We start from the raw sequence: 21,199 nt of genomic DNA, 5'->3' as shown, positions 1-21,199 counted from the left end.
ATCTTTTTGTATAGTCAGTGGTGACCCATCAAACAACAATACCTGCTGCATCTGTGGTATGAGATATGATTGAACTCTAACAGACCTGTAGGGGAACAGAGTGGGATGTGCTGTTTGATTGTCCTTCAGGACAGAGGACATCTTGGATGAAAGTGTCCATAAAAACAGAACCGAACAGGCACAAATAAACCGCACCAGTAAAATCTATGTAATTACTAGATTTTAACTAGAGTTAGCAACTAATGAATAGGTGAGTTAGTCAATCAGCCAGCCAGTCAGCCAGTCAGTCAGTCAATAAGTGATGGACTTTCTTCCTGTAGTCATGGTTTCTGGACCCTCAGAAGCAGCCCACATAGTTATGATGATGTTCTAACAGTGAAGGTGTTAAAAGCTCATCTTTCTGTAAAAGGTCGTACCAACCCACTAAAATATAACCTGTGTGAGACAGCTACTGTACATGAATGTCCAACGTGAGCAATGCAGTTGGGACCTCAGGTAGCTCAGGTAGAAAGACAAGGAGAGTTCAGCAAAGGCAGACATTTATTGGGGGTCTGAATGGGTCAGGTACAATGGATAGATGTAATGGTCCATCATCAGCAATGGATAGGAACTCATGCAGCTTTGACTCGGGGTGGAGGGGAGGCACTCTGAGCCGCCTGGAATCGCCACGCCCCTCACCTCAAACTCACTCAGTAGCCCCTTCACACACGCTTAGGTAGGACAGAGCACTGCAGAAACACAGCATTACGCGGGGGATCATTAACATCATCATCAACACTCAGTGAAGTCAGGTGACTTTAGAAGGTGATTCTGAAGTCACATGACTTCACTCATTCAAATGCACAGAAACAAAAGAAAATACTATGGAAAGGGCTAACGGAATGGTACAGAACCTCTCCGTATTTACGGGTGTGTCCTATCCAGTGCCTTCTGAACCACATATCTTGTTGGTTGTTACTAGTATTTATATGGCCAAAAAATATGTACTCTATGTTTTGTGTGATAATAAAGTAAATGAACAAACATGCACCATTTAATTGTTTTATCTTTGCTGTATTTTCACAAGGTGGGCATGACTACCATGCCTAACCTAACCACACTTCCCGGTCACCATCAACATCATTAGAATCATTTTCATTATCATAATCATTAGCCTCATATAGTTATTACGCACACAATTATTGTTGTAATAACCATAACTGACCATAATCCACAACCATGATCATGACTGCAATACCCACCAACATAATCATCATCGTCATCAGCACCAACTTTGCAACCCTCAATGTTCTTGGTTATTTCAGAGTAAGAAAAGAGAATTCATTTTTTTTTTTACCTTTCAAAATGTAGTCAGTTAGCAATGTTGGCACCTTCTCACTGTTTTCTTTCATTGCATAAAGAACTGAGGAACAGGAAGAAAATATAAGCACTTAAAGCAGATGTGAGGCTCTTTTGAGACACAAAATCCAAATATTGTTCCAGACAAAGTATAATAGCCACAAAGAGAGATCTATGATTCAACACTCAAGATGGGATGACAAACAACTTTTTATACTCATGGTTACCAAAATAGCATTACCAACATATATTCTGTATTTGTTCTGTAGAAGTAGGTCTTGAAAGCAAAAGACAGTAGTTTATTCACAACTGTACAGTGTGCATTGTGATCAGATTGTGACAGATTGCTGTGGTTGAGTACATGACATGACCTTACTTTTTGTCAGCATCTGAAGGTCCTCCACAGTGGGAGGGGTTCCTTTCTTTTCAAATGGAATCACTGTGTTCAGATACTGCAGAGAAACAGACAATGGAAATGTATGAAACACAGAAAAAATGGCATTGAAATGCGAGCAACAATGTATTTAATGAATCACATATTGTCTATGGCACTCATAAGACTGTGTCTAATGTATGTGTCTAATAATTCCCCAATTAATATGATTAACAAAAATGACTCACTCCTCACAGAATATTACTAATTTCAAATCATATAGTGAGAAGTATCAGATGTAATCAGACAATGGAAGTACAGCCACTGTGCATAAAAAGAACAATAGAAAACAGTCAATTTGAGAGTTGTAAAGAACCCCTCAAAAATTCACCCATCAAACCATCTATTCATCCATCTATCCAACCATTAATTTTCTAAACTGCTTGCCACTTGGACATTGGGTGAAGGACAGGAATACACTCTTGACAGGTCATCAATCAAGTGTAGAGCCCATACACCTTTCATTCACACACTCAAACCCCAAGGACAACCAGGTTACCTGGAGGAACACTCTCTTGCAGTGAGGCAAAAGTTCTCCTGACTATACCACCATACCACCCCCCCCCCCCCATCAGAAATGTACTTTGAAATATAAACTATATGGCCAAAAGCATGTCTACACCTGACATCTGACATTTCATCCAAAATAATGGGCATTAATATGGAGTTGGTCCACCCATTGCTGCTATAACAACCTCCACTCTTCTGGGAAGGCTTTATATAAGATGTTGGAGCACTGCTGCAGGGATTTGCTCATATTCAGCCAGAAAAGCATTAGTGAGGTTGGACACCGATTAGGTGATTAGCCCTGGCTTGCAGTTGGCTTTCCAATTGATCCCAAAGGTGTTGGATGGGTTTGAGGTCAGGGTTTATGCAGGCCAGTCAAGTGCTTCCACACCGTTCTCGACAAAATCATTTCTATATGGATCCTGCTGTGTGCCTGGGGGCATTGCAATTCTGAAACAGGAAAGGGCCTTCCCAAAACTGTTGGGGAAGCACAGAATCATCTAGAATATGATTGCATGCAGTGGCATTAATATTTGCCTTCACTTAAGTTAGGGGGCCTAACCAAAACCATGAAAAACAGCCCAAAGACCAAGGGGTATCCAGATACTTTTAGTCATAATAGTGTAGTTTTACAACTTCAAGATGACTATTATTTTAAGGTGTGAAATCTCTGATGCAATAAAGTCCTCACCTGTTTGTCTGTCCCTGAGTTACCAAACGTCTGTCTGATCCCTGTCTGCAGAATGTTGGAAAGACCCTCCATACTGAAGCGCTACAAGAGGAAACAGACGAGAAACAGAAAACTGAAGGAACAGGTTAAATGAAGAACACAACACAGGGCCGGCCCGACCCAATAAACATTTGTTTAGGGCCTCGCGATTGGTTCGGGGCCCCCTCCCTCCAAAAATTTGATTTATAGCCTGTTGTTTTCGCACTTTGTTCAAATCTGCTACATTATGTTGTTTTAATATACTGTATATATTTTTAATAAATAATTGTAGCATATCTTGCTGGCTGGGGCTTGGGGGGTGGTTTTCGACCGAAACAGAGGGCCCCATATAGACTTTTTGTTTAGGGCCCCCAAAAACCCTGGGCCGGCCCTGACACAACATGCAATTAACAGGGCACATCAAGAGAAGAGCATAAGGGACATAAATTCAGAAGAGAATACAGAGCATGTGGGTAATCGAATACATTAAGTATGCAAAACAGAACAGAATACACAAGAACATAGCACATTAAGTACTGCACACAAAACATATAGAACAGAATACACAAGAACAGAAAACATTAAGCACACAAAACATGATAATTTTGAACAGAATGGGAGTTTGACGCATTAAGAACAGAACATGTTAAGTACACACACCATACAGAACAGAACCAGTAACAGAATGAGACACTTAACACAAGGAATGGAACATATGACAATAGAACATACATGCGACAGGACTATTTAAGAATATAAAACACAATGAATCGGACACATGGAGAGCAGAACAGAATGCCTAAATTACTGAAAAACTTTTAAATTAATTTTTTTAGAAGAAACAATAAACAAATACAAAATAGTTTGGTTAAAACTGCATGGTTACAGAAATGTTAGTTTTAGAGGAAATGTACGGCAATTGGGGGTAAGTTAAACACATGCAATGAAGGAAATGTGAATTTATGAATTGTCTGGAACAAAATATGCTGTTGTGTAAAAGCAAATTGTCAGAGCAGCTTGTCAGTTCCTGGAATTTCTCACATATACATCATAATGCGAAAAGTGCCTCCCTCTCTTCGACGGTCAGCTCTTCCTGTAAGTGCACTCGAAGGCTAATGGTTTCTAGATCCATTATCCAAGCCAATGGCACAGACTGTCTGCAGAATTCACCTTTGCAAAGGCGTCAGCTTGATGCTAATGGCCAATGCTATATTCCCCAACCCTAAACCTTCACCCCAATCTGCCAGGTTTTCCACAGAAATATCCACTACTTTGGAAGATGTTTGTCGAAGGACTATGAAAGGATAAAACATATTTTCAGTTTTTTTTCTGTTTTCTGGAAGTAACATAACTTCTGGGACCGCAAGCTGCTTTGAGGAGAGAACTGCAGGGAGAAATCTATTCTGAGACATATTGTTTCTCGATAGCTTTTAAACAACTTTAAAAAAGACCCAGTCTAAGAAATACAGTTTTCTTGGACAGTGGATGGACAATTTGGGGATTAGAACCGGAAACTTTCCATAACCTCCCCATGGATTTTCCAGGAAGATAATACAGTATTTTAAAAATGTCAAGCACTGTGGGATATTTGAAGCTCATAAAAGGAAATTGTCCATGACTTTATGAGAGGGTGCATCTCCGTGGTTTCAGAGGGAATGTGGGAAAGCGAGCGCAGACCTTCAGAGGCATGGTGCCGGGCTTCTCAGGGCGAACGGGCCCCTGCAGGCTCAGGCCCTTGTCCCGGCGGCGGCGTTTGCTGAGCTCCCTCTGCTCCTTCTGCCTGTTCTGCACCTCCATCAGCGCTGTGATGAAGGTGTTCTTCACCTCCTTCTCGAACTCCAGCTCATCGCGCCGGGCCAGCTGTGTCACCAGCTCCTCTGAGTGCTGGCGGATAGCAGCCTCCACCCGGCACAGCAGCTCCGCCAGCGCCGAGCTGGGCATCAGGCTCAGGCCTGCGGGCAGGGCACAGATGGTAAACGTACGCATGCACACACACACAGGCAAACACACAGACATACACACACAAATACACACACACACACACACACACACACACAATCACACCCACACACACTCACACACATCCAAGCAAACACAAATCACACAGCACAACACAAAACAGCACACATCACCACACACACACATGCACATGCACACACACACACACACACACACACATACAAACAAACACACACACGTGCAACACATCACATGATTTACACCCATGCAGAGGGGCCAGATTGTGAAGCAGAAGCTCTCCATTATGCCTTATGTCCATCCACAACTGCCATAATTCATTTTCCACCTCAGCTCTAACAAGATGACTTCATTCTAACCGAAAGACAAATCTTATTTGTCCTCTATTGATAGAAAAGTATCACCCTTTTTCCCAGAGCTAGGGAGTTTTCCCAGCATCCTACATTAACAGGAAGCTGGGTCTGGGGTGGGTGCCAATGCATGCATCAGCAGAAGGAGCAGCCCCAGAGAGAGGGCCGTACAATACCTTCGTAGGAGCAGTTGTTGTTTGAAGCCTGGGATAGGGCGCGGATCTCCTCCAGCAGGGAAGGGTTGGACTGGGGTGAGGAGTGCCCGCTGTCCACCTCTTCTTCTTCCTCCTCCGTCTCCCCCGGGTCTGGAGAATTCTCCATCATCTCCACAATCTCCTCAATCACCTGGTAGTGAGGATATTCACTCAGATCTTCTCTCTCACTCTCTCTCTCAATTGAAAATGTTTTATTTCTGTTTTTACAAAAGAAATTTTTTTGGCAAAAGAGAAACATAGATAAGACACTAACAAATTCTGAAGCATGTGCCCCTGTCCTGAGAGAGCAAAAATGCCCTGTTGGCTGCAGTGGCCAATGCCTTTTCACAGTCACCTGATCAGCCGTTACGAGCGGCTCCTCGTTCAGGCAGTTTGCGTTCTCGTTCCTCTCGTTCATTTCCTCCTCTTCCTTTTCGTGGATCTGGAATGAGAAGGGGGGAGGGGGGTGGGGGCGATAACAGATCACTAGCTGTGCTCGTTGGCAGCGTCTGCTGTCGAGAAACGAGGAGGTCACAGCTGGAAGCGTGTCAGTGGGCTAATGGCTGGTCATTAGTCCACTGCTCTCCCCTCCCCTCCTCCCGCTCACGTATGTGACAGCTCCGTCTGAAAGATTTCCCGGGGCCCTATTTTCTCTCTCTGCCGCTACCGGCTCGCTGCCGCACGCCTCCAGCGGCATGTCAGCCTCCGCGCCCTGCTTCTTGCGCACTCCGCTCCTTCCCTCTCCCCAGGGGGCCACTTCAGCTGTCATTGTAAAATATGGCCATTGAAACTTTAACTGAATGCTCAAATCCCTCCTGGCCACGTGGCGCATTTTCACATCTCAAATAAAACAGGTGCAACCCTATCTCAGGGAGTCATCTGTTAGGGACGTGTTTGATGGTACTAGTGATTTGTGAGAGATTTGCAGATGATGTTGTCTCCTTTTGTCACGTAGTGTAATGTGACTTTGTTAAGTAGTTGTGGGGTTTAAATGACACTTAAACCTTCCAGTTGTTTCTAGATTTGCACTGGCATTCCTGTAAACTAGCATCAAAGCTCTTGAAGAGATTAACAGATAATAACTCTTACTTGTACTGCATAAAAGATTGTCAATTAGCAGTCAGACTAATTAGCAGTTAGACTTCCGATCCTATCAGGCTGTGGTGTAGATCTCATTTCAAAAGTCTGCAGTGGGGGGCAGCCTTTCAGCTTGGTGGTTTAGAATAGGCTGGCTCCCAATGGGTTCGGCGTATGATGGACTATTGAACCACAACTACCACAGCTTAAAAGACTACACTACACTCACTCTAAAGAAATATCACCAAAATGTAATATACATTTACTTTTAAATTTTGCTACAGTTCTTCTGAAGGATAATCCCAAAAGAAACCGTTATTTTGTAGCATTCCTTAATGCAGATGCCTCAATTCAAATAATATAAGGGTATAACGTCACCTTAGCTTAATATGTGAGCTGGGTTCTATATGTGCAATACCCACTCTTTGAAGACCCCAGTCTGTCAGGAGGCTAGAGATCAGATGGTGTTCATGTGTACACTGTATTATGACAATGATTATCCTCAGTAATATGAAAAATAAAATCAGTTCCACCCAGACAGAAATTCCCATTTTATCCAGAAAATCAGTCAGATCCTGGAAGAAAGGAATCATCAGGATGGCTGAAAATGCAAAGTACGCAAAACTGGCCACCGCTGTCTGGTTTTGCCCCCCTTGAAGGGAAAGATAGAAACTCTTAACGAGCATCAGACTTTGCAGTGATTTTGTCAAACTCAAACAAATGAAAGAAGGACTTTTTTGAAAAACAAATGACGGGAAGCTAATTATATTCCATGTTTCAAGTGCAAATGTGTTTCATATTGGTCTATTGTATTCTCAACTCCTGAGTAAGAGCTTCAGATTGCTAGAACTAATTGGAAAGGGGGCAAGAGAGTGTGTGCGTGTATGTGTGTGTGTGTGTGTGTGTGCGTGTGTGTGTAATGCAGAGCGCAGGAAGTTTCTGGCAGGATTTTTGTGAGGAGACAATTAGACTCCGGCTGCCTGCCCTGTAATCTGACAGCAGACAGGGAGTGAAGCTGCAGCTGGCTGCCAGAGAAACGATTACCCCCCCCCAACTCCCGCACAACGTCCACAGCCTTTCTGTGAAACTTCTACTTCAACAGCTACTGTGAGCTCCCAAGCACAAACCACATAAAGACACCATTTATTTTTATGTTAATACTGATAACACATAAAAAAGTGAGCCACCAACTTAGTTTTTTTTAATTTACTTTATGGCCCTATGTGATTTTCCAAACATTCATTGTGAGAGAAAAATATGAAAGTCTGTATAATAGGAAAGACCAGCAAACACTGGAAAAAATATGATGTAAATGTTCAGCACGGGGAAACAAAATTATTTTGGATTAGACACGGTACCTCCTGATCGGACAAATTTCCGTTCAGCACCTCTGAGTTTGGACTGTCCCAGCTGGATCCAGAGGAGGGCAGGTAGTTATCGGTCAGAGCATCCCACACACTAGAAACACAAAGGAAGGGTTTTCAGACAAGGATTAGCCGCAGTTTATAATAAAAAGACTTTACATTTTAAACATTTGGTTCACAGAAATAGTGTTTCATTCACTGCAGCACTGCCCACCATACAAAACATCCTCAAATTATTTCATGCCCCCCCCCCCCCACCTCATTTAGATGAAACCATCTTCTTCAGCCTTGTGAGAGACCCTTTGACCAATGTTCTTTATAAAACTGTGTGCCAGTACCTTTGAAGAAGCATTGCGTGGGAGGTCCTGTTTTCAAATGTGGTAATAAAACATAAAGATGTTCTGCTTTCTATAATTTGGTGTTTTTCATGATTTCAGGTTTGAATGGGAAGCACATATAGATGTTTTTTTAGCACATTTGAAGAAAAAATATTGGTGGATTAAGGAAGAGGAGGGAGCTGCTCCATAACAATTAGTCACTTTGCCTTTCATTGATCAGAAGATAGATATTGCCTCGTTTAACCATTTGCATTTCTAACATTTTTAATTTTCAATAATTACCTCCACACACACCCTAGCCTACCCAACTCCTCCCTACCAGCCACATCTTTCCTTCAAGTATTGGACAGGTGCTGTACTGAAAAATCTTTCCTTTTCAGTTACTTTGGTCAAAAAGCGTTGTGTGCTTTTTTAAGCACTGATGGTTACATTAATATCAGGGAATTATTTATTTGTATCAGAAATTCTAAATGCAGATTTAGGTTTGATAATTAGAACTAAGATAATTCCAGGCTGGTCTTGTTCTTGAGCACTATACATGGCTTAATCCTTCTGGGGGGCATGAGCTTTAACCACGGAGTCTCGGGACATCCCTTTGTTCTCCCGCCCAACAATAGGGGGAACAAGTGCATATTCGCCAGCACCCCTGACTTCTCAGCAGCTTTCTATCTAATAACACACACTCAACAACAGGAGCTCAACTACTGTACGTTAACAGAATGAAAGAACGACAAAATATATTTAGTTCCACTAGTTTACCAATAACAATTTTATGGTCCAAGATACACGACGAACAGTTACCCTGCCGTGCTTTCTGGTTGAATAAGCGTACTGTTTTGTTTTAATTGCTTGGAAGTAGCGTAGGCTAATGTTAAGGACAAAATTTATAGCTCATGTCAGCTGTCAAGTTGTTGTGTCATTAGAAAGGAACAAATGCTGTCTACACTGCGCCTACAAGTAGAGAACAGGGGCGGGTGGGCGTTATTAACATAATGCTAACCTCTTTGTTTATAGCCTATATATGTTCGATGGAACGAGCAATTCCCCGGACATTTTAGGAATTTAGAAATCCTGTCTGAACGGATAGGCTACTTACTGTTCCAAAAAGAAATGTAGGCTACGGGGAAAACAGGACGCCCGGTCAGCGTAAAATGATTTTTAAACGTCAGCATTGTTGAAATTAGCTAGTTGTAGGCTATTCGCGTTAACCTAGTCGTAGACTGGCATTTTAGTGAGCGTAGATCAATATAGTCGCGAGGGGAAAAAACAAAACAATCGGTGCTATTTCTAACAAAGAGTAGCCTACTATTTTTAGACAGTGAGTGTGGAAAAGGCATGGTTTCTGCTTCCAAGCTGTCGGCTCATCTCTTTGGGGACTACCTGCTGGTGCAGCAGACACACGCTGCAAGAGCAACCGAGGCGTATGAAGGTACGATTAATAATTCAGAGCCAATGAAGAAAAGCGCAATTGTGAGGCGTAGTCGGCTTTATAGTATTTCACTGTTCTCTGCGTTTTGCGCTCAGCTGTGAGGTTGCGTAAGACACATTTCCCTGCTTGGTTCAGGTTCACAGCCAAAATGATCATTTGATTTAGGCTACGCCTTCTACCCAGAAGGAGCAGCAGTTTAAACACTGAATGTCCTCTACATAAATCTGGAAAAAAGACAGGCCAACTGCAGCGTGCGGACAGTTGACAGTTTTTGGTTCTTCATACAACAGAAATAACTAATGTCTGCAGTGAATGCTAACAGTATATCATTGCATCATTTACATTGACCCATCTGAGAGTTTGTAGGAAAGGGGCACTGATGACACTCACTCTTCGTCCTGCAGCCGTTCCTCATCCTCCTCCGTGTGGGACTGGTTGCGCACTGGCGCCAGCCCCTCTGTCTTGGTGTCATAGTTGTGGAAACACACGTCGAGCTTCTCATCGAACTCGTTGACCAGGTCCTCCATGGACTTGAAGCTGATCATCTCTGAGAAGTTCTCCAGCTCGGAGAAGTCCTCCCGGGTGAGCGGGACGGTGCCGTAGGGACGCAGTGGCTCCTGCTCCTGTTCTTCCGCCCTGCAGGGCCGCAGGTCATCAAACTCCTCGTCCAGGCACACCAGTGGGGCCTCCATCCTGCCCTTCTCGCTTGTAAGTCTGTTTGGAGCGAGGAAGTGTCAATACTTCACCTGCCGTTTGTCATTTTGCGTATTTCTTTAGAGTTAAGTCAGTAATGATATCAAAGAGGTCACCCTGACTGGTACTTCAAAAGAATCTGAAAGAATTACTAAGATAAAAATATATATAAGCCATAATTCTTTCAGAAACTCAAAGATATGCCCTTCAACATGTATAACTGTATAGTATATATTACATATGCATTGCATTCTGGTAGTTTATTTTCTTCATAATGAATAGGCAATTCAATCATGCAAAAAGAATGAAAGGAAAACAGAGGACTGATATATCCATTCAGATTCCTTTGGGAATGTGGTTGAATTGTATTTCGGATGGCAGAGATTTTCTTTTTTGCTGATGAAGTTTGGGACTTGGGGACAGAGCCTTGAAAGGGAAAGATTACAAAATTGGCAGGCTACTACTGTACATTACAGTTATTATCAGGGGCATTATCTCAGTAGTCATTAGCAGTGGCACATGCTTTCCGGAATCAACACTCACAGTAAAATACCTTCTGAAACACTGTCCTGTCTTGGATGGGGAAAATGAGTGTTTCATAAAAAATAAAAAAAACCTATTTGATGCTTTGATGCCTTTTTCAATTAGAGGGGATCAAAGAGTTGCTCAGTTGTATTGTGAGGGCCCTGTTGACCAATCAGTTTGCAGATGGTATTGTGTAAGTAGCCTATATTTCATAATTCTAATATAACCTCTGCATGCCAACGATCGCAACTCAAATGGATTTAAAAAGGCTTCTGCTCCATCAGGTGACTTGATTATGATACAAATGCCATTTTTGGAAGCTTATCCCTGTCCTCTCCAGAGGAAGAGATGTAGACTTAATTCACTCCAAGAGGCTTCTGTAAGCCTGTTCTTTTATCAATATTATTACTCAGCAGAGGAAATCAAAGTATCTCTCAATCACTTACTCACTTACCGACCCTCACCCTCACTCTCCCTTGTTTTGTTTTCATGCCAGCCTTATTTGACATTGTGGTCAAACTAATGAGGGTTTGTCCCAGACAAATAGGTAGACTGGGAATACAGCGGTAGGTCACAATCTGTTGGGCCCTTTTAAAACAGGCCAGAGGCGGATGTATTTCGTCTGCTCTGCAATGCGTGCCTCCATGAGACGTCCAACTTCGTGTGTGTGTCAGCAAGTGAAAGGGCTCTAGCTCAAATGTGGATTCTACGGTTTCTTAGCCTCCAGCTGACAAATTAAATCAGAGCAAGGGGGCTAATGCTGTATGTGTTCATTTGTTTTATGTTTGCATGTAGCATACAGCCTGTATCATGTTTCTGCATCTGTTTTAAAGCCCTACTGATCATTTTCAGCAATAAAACTGAAAACGGACATAGGCAGAGAGTCTGAATGAGCCAGAAGAACATTCTTAGTCTTTTGTTGTTCAAGGCACTGGCGTGAGACTGTGGGGGGGCTGAGGGGGGGTTACCGAGTGTGTGCAGGGGAGGGTAGGTGTGTGGTTGTGTGTGTGTGTGTGTGTCAGTTAGCATTCCCAGGATCAAGGATTAAGCGTAACCTTCACCTGAACCTGCCCTGTTCATCGCTAATGTGCCCCTGGCCTGTCACTGTTTCCTACTTTGCTGCCAGATCCATGTAAAAAAAACCTGCAGAAACTGAAGGGGTGCTAACAGGAGACTCCCGGCAAAGTAACAGCAACGAACCACTGGCCACATTTTACACTGGACAAAGAATGAAAAAATCACAGGGAAGGGATTGGACAATAAATTGCATCTGTATCCAGAAATGAATACTCTTTGTTCTGCAGTGATGCAAAAGCTTTAGATTTCCAACAATGTTTTATAGCACAATGCATATGAATGCAAAAGATATTCAGTGCATGAACACCTTGAGCTGCTGAGAATCCTAAATGGAGCTGGATTAATTGGATTAGGGCGTCTTGTATGAACACATGGTATCTGCTGTTTATATTCAAATGATTGCAAGCCTGGCGTGACCTCCCCTGCTGAACATGAATATGTTTACATCCATTAGCTTCAAAGAGTGTACGCCTGTCACTTTCCTAAGCCGCAGTATGATAAAAACACAAGGTAAATCAGAAGAGATGGTATGTTCACATTATTATTATTATTATTTTACAATGAAGTACACGTGCACAATGACAAAGACCTACATGAGAAATGTTAGTTTATTATTATTATTATTATTATTATTATTGTCATTATTATTATTATTATTATAAAAAGGTTTTTTGGTAGGTATACTTCATTGTACAACTGGTTTTTATATCAATATACACAGTTCAGCGAAAATGGATAACTAAAACATACCATTTCTGCCTGAGAGAGAGGGAGACCGGATGGATGGGTACAGATGTGGGAAATAGATAAATGAATGAAAAACAATGGGTGCAGATAGAGAAAGAGAGAAGAGGGGTGACCGTTACCTGAGGAGGACGAATGCGCGTTGCCTTTCTCTGCTGCAGCGATGGGGAGAGCCTCTTCTGTGTGGCTCAGATGTCTTCTACACCTCCTTCATCTGAAAAGCCCAGCACTGGCAAAACAGTGGTAGCAGCGAGCATCCCCTTTGCAGGGATGGAGAGGGAGAGGTAGACAACAGCGACCCTGCTCCTTATTTGTTCTTTACCTCCCTTCCTCTCTCGCCTTCTCTCCGTCTCGCGACACGCTCCCGTGTATTTTCTAGACCCCGCTTCCCCCTGTCTGAGCCCACCGAGCGAGAGACTGTTGTTTTTGCATCAAATCAGCAGACCTACATAGAGAGCCTGCACATCACTACGGCGACTGTCAGAATCATCCCCCTCTGCCCCTCCTCCTCCTCCCTCTCCTTCTCTTTTCCCTCTGGCCACGCCCCCCTCCCCCTCCCCCTCTCCTACCACGGCCCAGTCCTCTGAATATTCATGATTGGCAGAGCGGAGGACGTGTGGAGGTTGAGCGGAGCGCTGTGACGCTGAAGCTCTCCCCGTCCGTGACGTTAGCCTTTGAGGGGCTTGCGTTTGGGGTTCTGTGGCGAGCAGGCCTTTCTGCTTCCTTTTCCCTTTTCTGGCAGGCTTTGAAATACGTTTTCAGGAGGTTATTAGCATCTGCCAGGGAAACTGCAGCGTGAATGAATAATTGAATTGAAGGGAGAGGAAGTGAGGGGGGCAGGGTGAGGGGGCGGGGTTTGGGGGGTTGTTGGGTTCCTTCACAGTACAGCACAAGCAGGATAGCAACGGGAATCTCTGATCCATTCCAAAAAAAATTCCCTCTGAATGATGACCTTGACTTTGCAATCCTGTTTCTCCTCTTCTGTAAAAATGCCTTGGAAAGCTTTGATGGGCGTGCTTCTGAAAACAGTTTTCCCTTTAAAACATCCTCAAGCTACTCCTGTGCTGGAGAAACAAAGGGATTCAATATGGAGCGAAAGGGAGGCGAGGAGCTGCCAGCCTGCTTTTGCCGTCCATTGAGTCATCACTCACCGGCTGCACCTCCTCCATTACACATCATAATGCGCTGCACTGCTGTGTCCTCTTTTAACTTAGCCAATCGCAGCGACGTCCTTAATCCCTGTCTGGAGTTAATCTGTGATGTAGAGAGAGGGCCTTTTATGCAAGCAGCAGCATTTGTAGAACCATGGTGGATCGAGCTACCCCTAACACATTTCAGCCTATCGCAGGTTTGCGCGTGTGCATTTGATAAAATATCTAGCACGATTTGTTCCCTAATTTCCCTAATTTCCTTATATGGTTGGCCCCAGCTTCACCGTAATGAGTGTTCAGCCTAGCAGCCTTCTGTTTGAATGAAGCAGTGTAGGCGTAATGACATGCTTCCTCATGTGACACACAGGAGATGATATATCCAGCTGTGATATGCATACTGAGCTGCTGCTACATACAGATCTGATCAAATTTGATGTGTGCATACACTTTTTACTTGCCTACATACATACATACATACATGCATAGACAGAAAAGGCAGTGTAAAGTATCTATTAGGTGGAATCCTAACGTGGTGTTTTGCTCCTATGTTTTTTTAACAGAAACTATTAGAAAATATATAAACGTGAGTCATGTGCATAACCTTTGTTGGTTTTGGCCAGCAGTGCTGGGCTAGCGCTACGTCCATGTGCCGATTCCTCAGTAAAATTGTCGGTGTCCTTATTTCTGCGCTGGCACTCAGAACAGCACTTTGTCCCTCAACAAATGGGCGTGAGAATGAATGAGACCAGAGAGTGAGCCAATAATCTGACTGGTAGGGGGAAGTTCTCACCACCAAACTGACTGCCAAAAATGACATCATCGCACAGAACTCCCCCAATTCACCTGCTGGGCAAAATGAGAATAAGCGGAAAGGCTGGATCGGGGAAGCTACCCAGAAACCCAATCAGAGACGCTATTGACTGCTTGCCCAAGCATACTGGTCTTTTGTTTATGTAAAGAAGCAAGTTGAATTTTGTCGAGATTAATTGAAAACCCTCTGCTCAGGCATGTGTCAATGGCAAACGACGATGCAGACCTGTTATAGGCGCTTGTTTGTATTAATTATTTATTCACTTTTTTCTGTTGTTAGCGGTTATCAGCTGCGGTTTGTTCGTTAAATTCAGCCTGAAGTTCCCATGGCGTTTGTAGGAAATAACTGGAATGACCTGATTGTTGTCAGTAAGCTCAACCCACCCCCCATACCACCATCCCCCCCCCACTTCTTGAAACCACAGCATGGTGGAAGAGGACTTCAAGTGACTGAGGGGCCTCGTTTCCATGGCGATTTGGCCTGCACAGCAGAATGTCACACTGGAGGTGGTTGCCGTGGTTATAATTTAAAGGGGAGAGGTAATTTCTTCCCCTTCCTCGCTCTGATCTTGTATGTTTGTGTTCGATACGGACCTGGCAGACTCCAAATACTAATCTCACTCAGATTTATCCTGTCATCCTATCATCCTTGTAATATCCTGGTCATCCTGGTCAGCTCTAATTGAAAAATGTTCTCTGGTCTGGTGTTCCTTCAATGGAATCCTGTCATGCAGGCCTTTCTGAACAATTACCTATGAACTGGACAGAATGTGTTAATACTGTAATTTATTCTTATACATAAATGGAAGTGTGGCCTCCTTCAGAACATACACTTTCTAAAATGACTTTAATTCTGAGGGTGAGCTCTAAACTGCATTTTTGAAGACAAAAAATGTATACATTAAATGGTTCCTGAAATTAAAGGACAAATTGTGCTCTAGTCCTGGCTTCTGTCTCTTTACCATACAGAACCTCCTCATGGAAAGACTTATCAGTTACTTCCCTGGAATACTTAAAACATTGAAGTGGCATACTGATTAAGGAACAGTGTTTCTAACCATTAGGATGCTGGTTTGATTCCTGGAGGTTACTGATAATTTAAGCTCAAGTTTACAAGGGTTGGGATGGTGTGAATTTGCTTGTATGTGATAGAAACTAGCTGATAGTGAACTTCTATGTTGAAAATAATCAATATCAACTAAGGTAGCATTTCTTCATTTCCAATAATAGAGTGCTGCAGTCATCACAATTTACTGGCAATCAATACCCATAACCCTTAACTCCCAATAGAATGTAATCCTTCCTGTCCTTTAAAAAAAAACATCTAGTTGGCAAGACCATGTTATTATATGATTTAAAGTTTCCCTGAGTGATTAACGATATGTGAGATGAGAGCAAAAAGTATAAAATCTCATTTTGAGGTATAAATAATAGAAGGGGGAGTCTTTCACAGAAAATGAAAAATGCTTACACTTTCCTCCAGGAAAATAATTCATTGTGTCTAACCAAAAAGAATTGACATTTTAATTAAACCGGTTTCTTCATAAGATAAGGATTAGGTGCATAGTGAGGAATCTTCTTACATTAGAGATTGCAGTGCATTGAACATGATCTCTTCCAACATTAAAACAGAATGCAAATATAGGAGTTAATAGGAAGCATTTGACTTCATTTACTAGATCATTCATAGAAAAAAAACATCTTTATCTAGAGCAATTTCAGTTGCTTGATATTTTCTGAAGTAATTGAGGATAAGTACTGTGTTTAGTCTCACAACAGCAGTCGGCCAACCGAGATATAAATCTGTAGCTTTCTGGTCATGGCTGCATTTATTCAACCACTGTGCCACATTTCTGTTCACAGACTCTTCCAGCCTATCTGTTTCAGTAAAAAACAATGTAAAATACACGATTCTCTCATTGCTTACAGGATGATTTTAATCTCTCTGAAGAAAAGTCTGCCTCCTGGTGGATGCATTCTCACACTACTTATATTTATTAATGATTTCCTCCACTTTTTTGTCCCATGGGCCCATGTTGATTTTTTTTTTGTTGCATTTATCAGTATTCATTGCTGTAATCTCCACTGTTGTATTGGGACCATAGACAACCGAATGCTCAATCCCTAAGCATGCAAAATTAGCTGTCAATTATCACACTGCAGTTTGTAAGTCAGAGCATAGACATGAGTTGGTGGAAGACACGTCATCTGCCGTTTAATAGGTGGAATTGCAGACACTTGATTGACCAGCGAGGGTCACTGCGGTGTAAAGAGACGCTCATCCCGCCTGGCTGAGAGCCTGCCATCCCTGGGTGAGGTTAGACCGGTGCACGGATGCACCAAACCGCAGACCGCGGTCGGCACAGGCACGGTCAGCACAGGCACTGTCCAGATTCCACACCAGCTCTAGTGGGGCCCATCCAAGCACTTCAAGAGTGCCAGACACATCCAGCCGCTCATTTTAAAAAGATTTTTCTCTGTTTTGGAGGGGGTGGGGTTGCTTCTAAATGTATAAATAAATTTTACCTGAAACACTGCCATTTTAGAATGTAATATAAATGAGAATGCAATATAACTGAGTAGTATAACTGGAAATGCGATACTGAGAGCATGCGATACAGATGATAAAATGTTAAGAGGTCGCTTTATAGAGCTCTTCTGTTCCCAGAGGGGCCACATCTCAATTAGCAGTATGCATTTCCCATAATACACTTCTGTAGACAGTATGTATTGCATGTACAGTGAAAGCACATTCATTGACTGTGATTTGCCATTTGGAGAAATGCAGAAAAATGTTGATCTGAGTAAATTACTGAACAATTTATGTAAATAAGATACCTAAGAAAAACAAGACTGTACACACATTGCTTCAGGATCCATGTTTGATACATATGTTTGATTGTCTAGATCCCGCTGCGGCATCAAAAGCATAAGTTTAATACATACATTACACATAAAGAACAAAAAGAACACTCATATTAAGCCCATTTTATTCAGCTTATATTGCAAATTAGTTTTTACCCTGAAAGACACAAAGTTCTTATACTGCCCACTACAGGATGATTTGGTATTGGTCATTTGGCAACCTTGGATAAGTAACTTTCCGTTTATATTTTAACCAATCAATTGCGTGACTGCATAGTGTGCTGCCAATCAAAGTGAACTTTAAGTGAATATCCTTACAGAACAGATATTGTGTCAGACCTCGACCTGTTATGTTTAGAAATAACAATGTACTTTAAGCAAATTGTATTATTTTGTGCTTGTAAATGTGTTGCTCCAATGAAGGTCTTGGTTGGACCAAAACATCAGCAATGAAATTTGCTGAGAGGCAGTATGCAGGAGAATTTCTTAGTACCAAATTGTGACTTAAGTTAATGCACCTTTGGGGGAAAGAGTATTTGGCTGCAGATTATAGATAATGTATGAACCATTACTTATACCACATTATGTACACTTGCTACATACAGGCATTTCACAGTGGTGGGTGTAGTGTTCTCGTGCAGTGTGTTGGAACTCTTGGTTTGGGACAGGGGTTACCAAACTGGGGTCCACTAAGGAGTGACGAGGGTCCTCACCAAAATGGAAAAGCCTCAATGCAGATCTGATATAGATTCATACAGTGCCATAAAAAAGTATTTGCCTGAGTAAAAAAGTATTTTCCTGAGTGAACCTGAGTAAATGAAACATTTTTAAAATATATATTTTATAAATATATAATTTATTTAATGAAAAAAGTTGGTGCCCCACCTTTAGCAGCAATAACTGCAACAAAACACATCTTTCACATTGCTATGGAGGAATTTTAGTCCACTATAATTTGCAGAACTGCTTTTTCTTCAGACAATTTGGTAAGTTCGTGGTTTTCAGCATGAACTTCTCATTTCAGGTCCTACCACAGCATCTAGTCAGGACTTTGACGAGGTCATGCCAGCTGTAATTTTTTGTTTCGTTTCAGCCATTCAGATGTGGACTTACTTGTGTTTTGGATTATTGTCTTGGTGCATAACCCAATTATGCTTCAGCTTCAGCTCATAGACAGATGACTGAACATTCTCTTTAAGAATTTTATGGTGCAGAGCAGAATTCATGGTTCCTTCAATAATAGCAAGTCGTCCAGGTCCTGAGGCAGCAAAGTATCCCCACACTATCACCATGTTGTTTGTCTGCTGGTATGATCTTCTTACTGTGAAATGCTGTATTTGCTTTATGCCAGACATAATGGAACCCATGTTGTCCAATAGATTCTACTAATGACTCATCTGTCCATAGAGCATTACGTATCTCAAAAGGCTTGGGGACAATCTAGGAGCTTTTTCAAACATAAGACAAGCATTGATGATTCAGTTGGTTAGCAGTGGTTTCTGCCTTGCTACTCTCCCTTGAATCAATGCATTTTTGCCCAATCTCTTTCTTATTGATGGGTTATGAACATTGACCTTAGCTGAGGCTAGAGAGGCTGGCAGTTCCTTGAATGTTCTTTTGGGATCTTTTGTGACTTCCTGGATAAGTTATCGCTGCACCCTTGGAGAAATTTAGGCAGGCCAGCCACTCCTGGGAAGATTCACCACTGTTCCATTTTTCTCCAGTGAGAGAGGTAATGGCACTCACTGTCATTTGATGGAGTCCCAGAGCCTTAGAAGTGACTTTGTAACCCTTTCCAGACTGATACATTTTAAAAACTTTTTTCTCCTCTCTTCTGGAATGTCCTTTTATTGAGGCATAGTGTGTTTGTAGAAACTTAGTGGTGACTACTTCACTGATATGTTCAATATGAGTGAGGTTTGGATTCAATGGCTGGCTGCAATCAAGCCTGGCTGTGTTCTGAGTCTAATTACCAGTTAAATTTGGTTAATTTGTTGATTGAGTTACTAAGGAGGCATTCATTTTTGGGTGGATGATATGGGTGTTTGATAATGATATAATATGAAATAATAGTTTTAAAAATGTATTTTGTGTTTACTTAGTTTCCCTTTGTCTAATATTACATTTCGTCTAAAGATCTGAAACCATTCAGTGTGACAAATATACAATATCGGGAAATCAGGAAGGGGGCAAATACATCATATACTACAGGGGGCTCTGTAGTATATGATGTCATAATTTCTAAATACTTCGATGTTTTTAAATAACTTAATTGCAGCCTGAAGTGGGTGCTGGATTAACCAAATGGTGATGTTAGCGATAAAAAGCGTATCTGGTCTGAAGCTAAAAGCAAAACAATAAAGTTCTACTGATTTCTGGTACTAATTTAAGTAATTCTTTAATCAATGGTCAGCAAAGCAGGAAGCAGGGCAAAGAGCAATAATCTGCAGATCAACATCAGCCACCACTAAAGGAAATGTGATGAAATCATCAGTGAAGTCAAAGGTTCAGGAAGGGTGTAACTGAACAGGTCATCTGAGGCGATTGTCTTCCAGAGGTTCTAGAAAAACTGAAATCGTTTCGTCTTTTATTTGATGAATGATGATGAATGTGCTACGGGATGTATTATTACAGGAACTGAATTAAGGCCATTCCCTAATCTGCCATATTCATTTCAAATTAAGAAGGAAAGCGTGTAAGCCCCTAATTCAAAATGAAAAGATTACTGATCGGACAAACAGAGAAACCTGTTCCTGTATGTTTATGTTTTTGTCCAGTTGCCAGTCAAGTGATTCTATGAACCATTGTCTTACAAAGGGAACTAAAATGTTTACTGATCAGCATATTCTAAAGAGGGAAGGATGTAAGGAAAGTGACACCACAGCCCAGAGAGGACTTCCTCTTTTTTGCCCACGGATTTAAACGATTGCTGGGTGATTGGGCCACCTGCAGCTGGAGAAAGACAGGTCAGCCTTTAGAATTGGGGATTTCAAAATAACATGAAATGAGATGTTATTTTGTCTATATATATATATATATATATAGACAAAATAACATCTCATATATATATATTTTTTTCTTCAACCAGATGGATATTGCATAATATTTGCAATGACAGATTTATAAATATCCAAACCAATTAAAATGAGACATCAAGTCTAAAGTTCATTTTTCTGAAGCATTAAAAAACACATAATGCTTTCAACAACTAAAAACTGAACAAACTAAAAAAAAAAAGATAACTAAAAAGTCTTGTAGATAGCACTCTTTTTAATCAGAGAAATAGGATTAAAAACAATTTTAAAATACAGAAACATAAAATACAACTATTTAAGGAACAAGTAAACAGTGTACTTATATCCTGTATTAACATCTATAGTCATTTTAATATACTCTTGTGTGCTGAAATTCCCTTTCATGAACTTGCTAGTACCTTAAAGCTTAATTAAACTTTTTTCAATAATATATACCTACAATCTGTAAATATATAGTATACAATATGGGAATATAATTGCAAAAGGTAGGTCTCTAATGCCATGATAAAGCAGTATTTCATTTAGCACAATCATACATGTATTGTGTTAGGAGTCGGAAATAAATCATATGGCCAAGCAAAGA

The 21,199-nt window shown here is 41.6% G+C and overlaps 1 protein-coding gene and 1 long non-coding RNA gene across 2 annotated transcripts; one reads left to right on the top strand and one right to left on the bottom strand.

Annotated features, from left to right (window-relative positions):
• Positions 1–522: 522 nt before the first annotated feature.
• Positions 523–10,408, bottom strand: fez1 (fasciculation and elongation protein zeta 1 (zygin I)). Its single transcript, XM_064351068.1, has 9 exons — positions 10,107–10,408; positions 7,944–8,043; positions 5,864–5,950; positions 5,491–5,659; positions 4,665–4,939; positions 2,970–3,050; positions 1,715–1,790; positions 1,337–1,402; positions 523–728 (listed from the first exon to the last, which is right to left on the bottom strand). Exons 1-9 carry the CDS (start codon positions 10,406–10,408, stop codon positions 712–714), a joined length of 1,173 nt encoding a protein of 390 aa, XP_064207138.1. The 3' UTR covers positions 523–711.
• On the top strand, positions 8,894–11,837 carry LOC135263274 (uncharacterized). The gene is made up of 2 exons (XR_010332424.1): positions 8,894–9,716; positions 10,121–11,837. It is a non-coding gene; the product is annotated as an uncharacterized LOC135263274 (long non-coding RNA).
• Positions 11,838–21,199: the final 9,362 nt, after the last annotated feature.

Source organism: Anguilla rostrata, chromosome 9, assembly GCF_018555375.3.
Source record: "Anguilla rostrata isolate EN2019 chromosome 9, ASM1855537v3, whole genome shotgun sequence".
Taxonomy (NCBI): Eukaryota; Metazoa; Chordata; class Actinopteri; order Anguilliformes; family Anguillidae; genus Anguilla; species Anguilla rostrata.
This window is presented reverse-complemented; position numbering and strand designations above follow the sequence as displayed.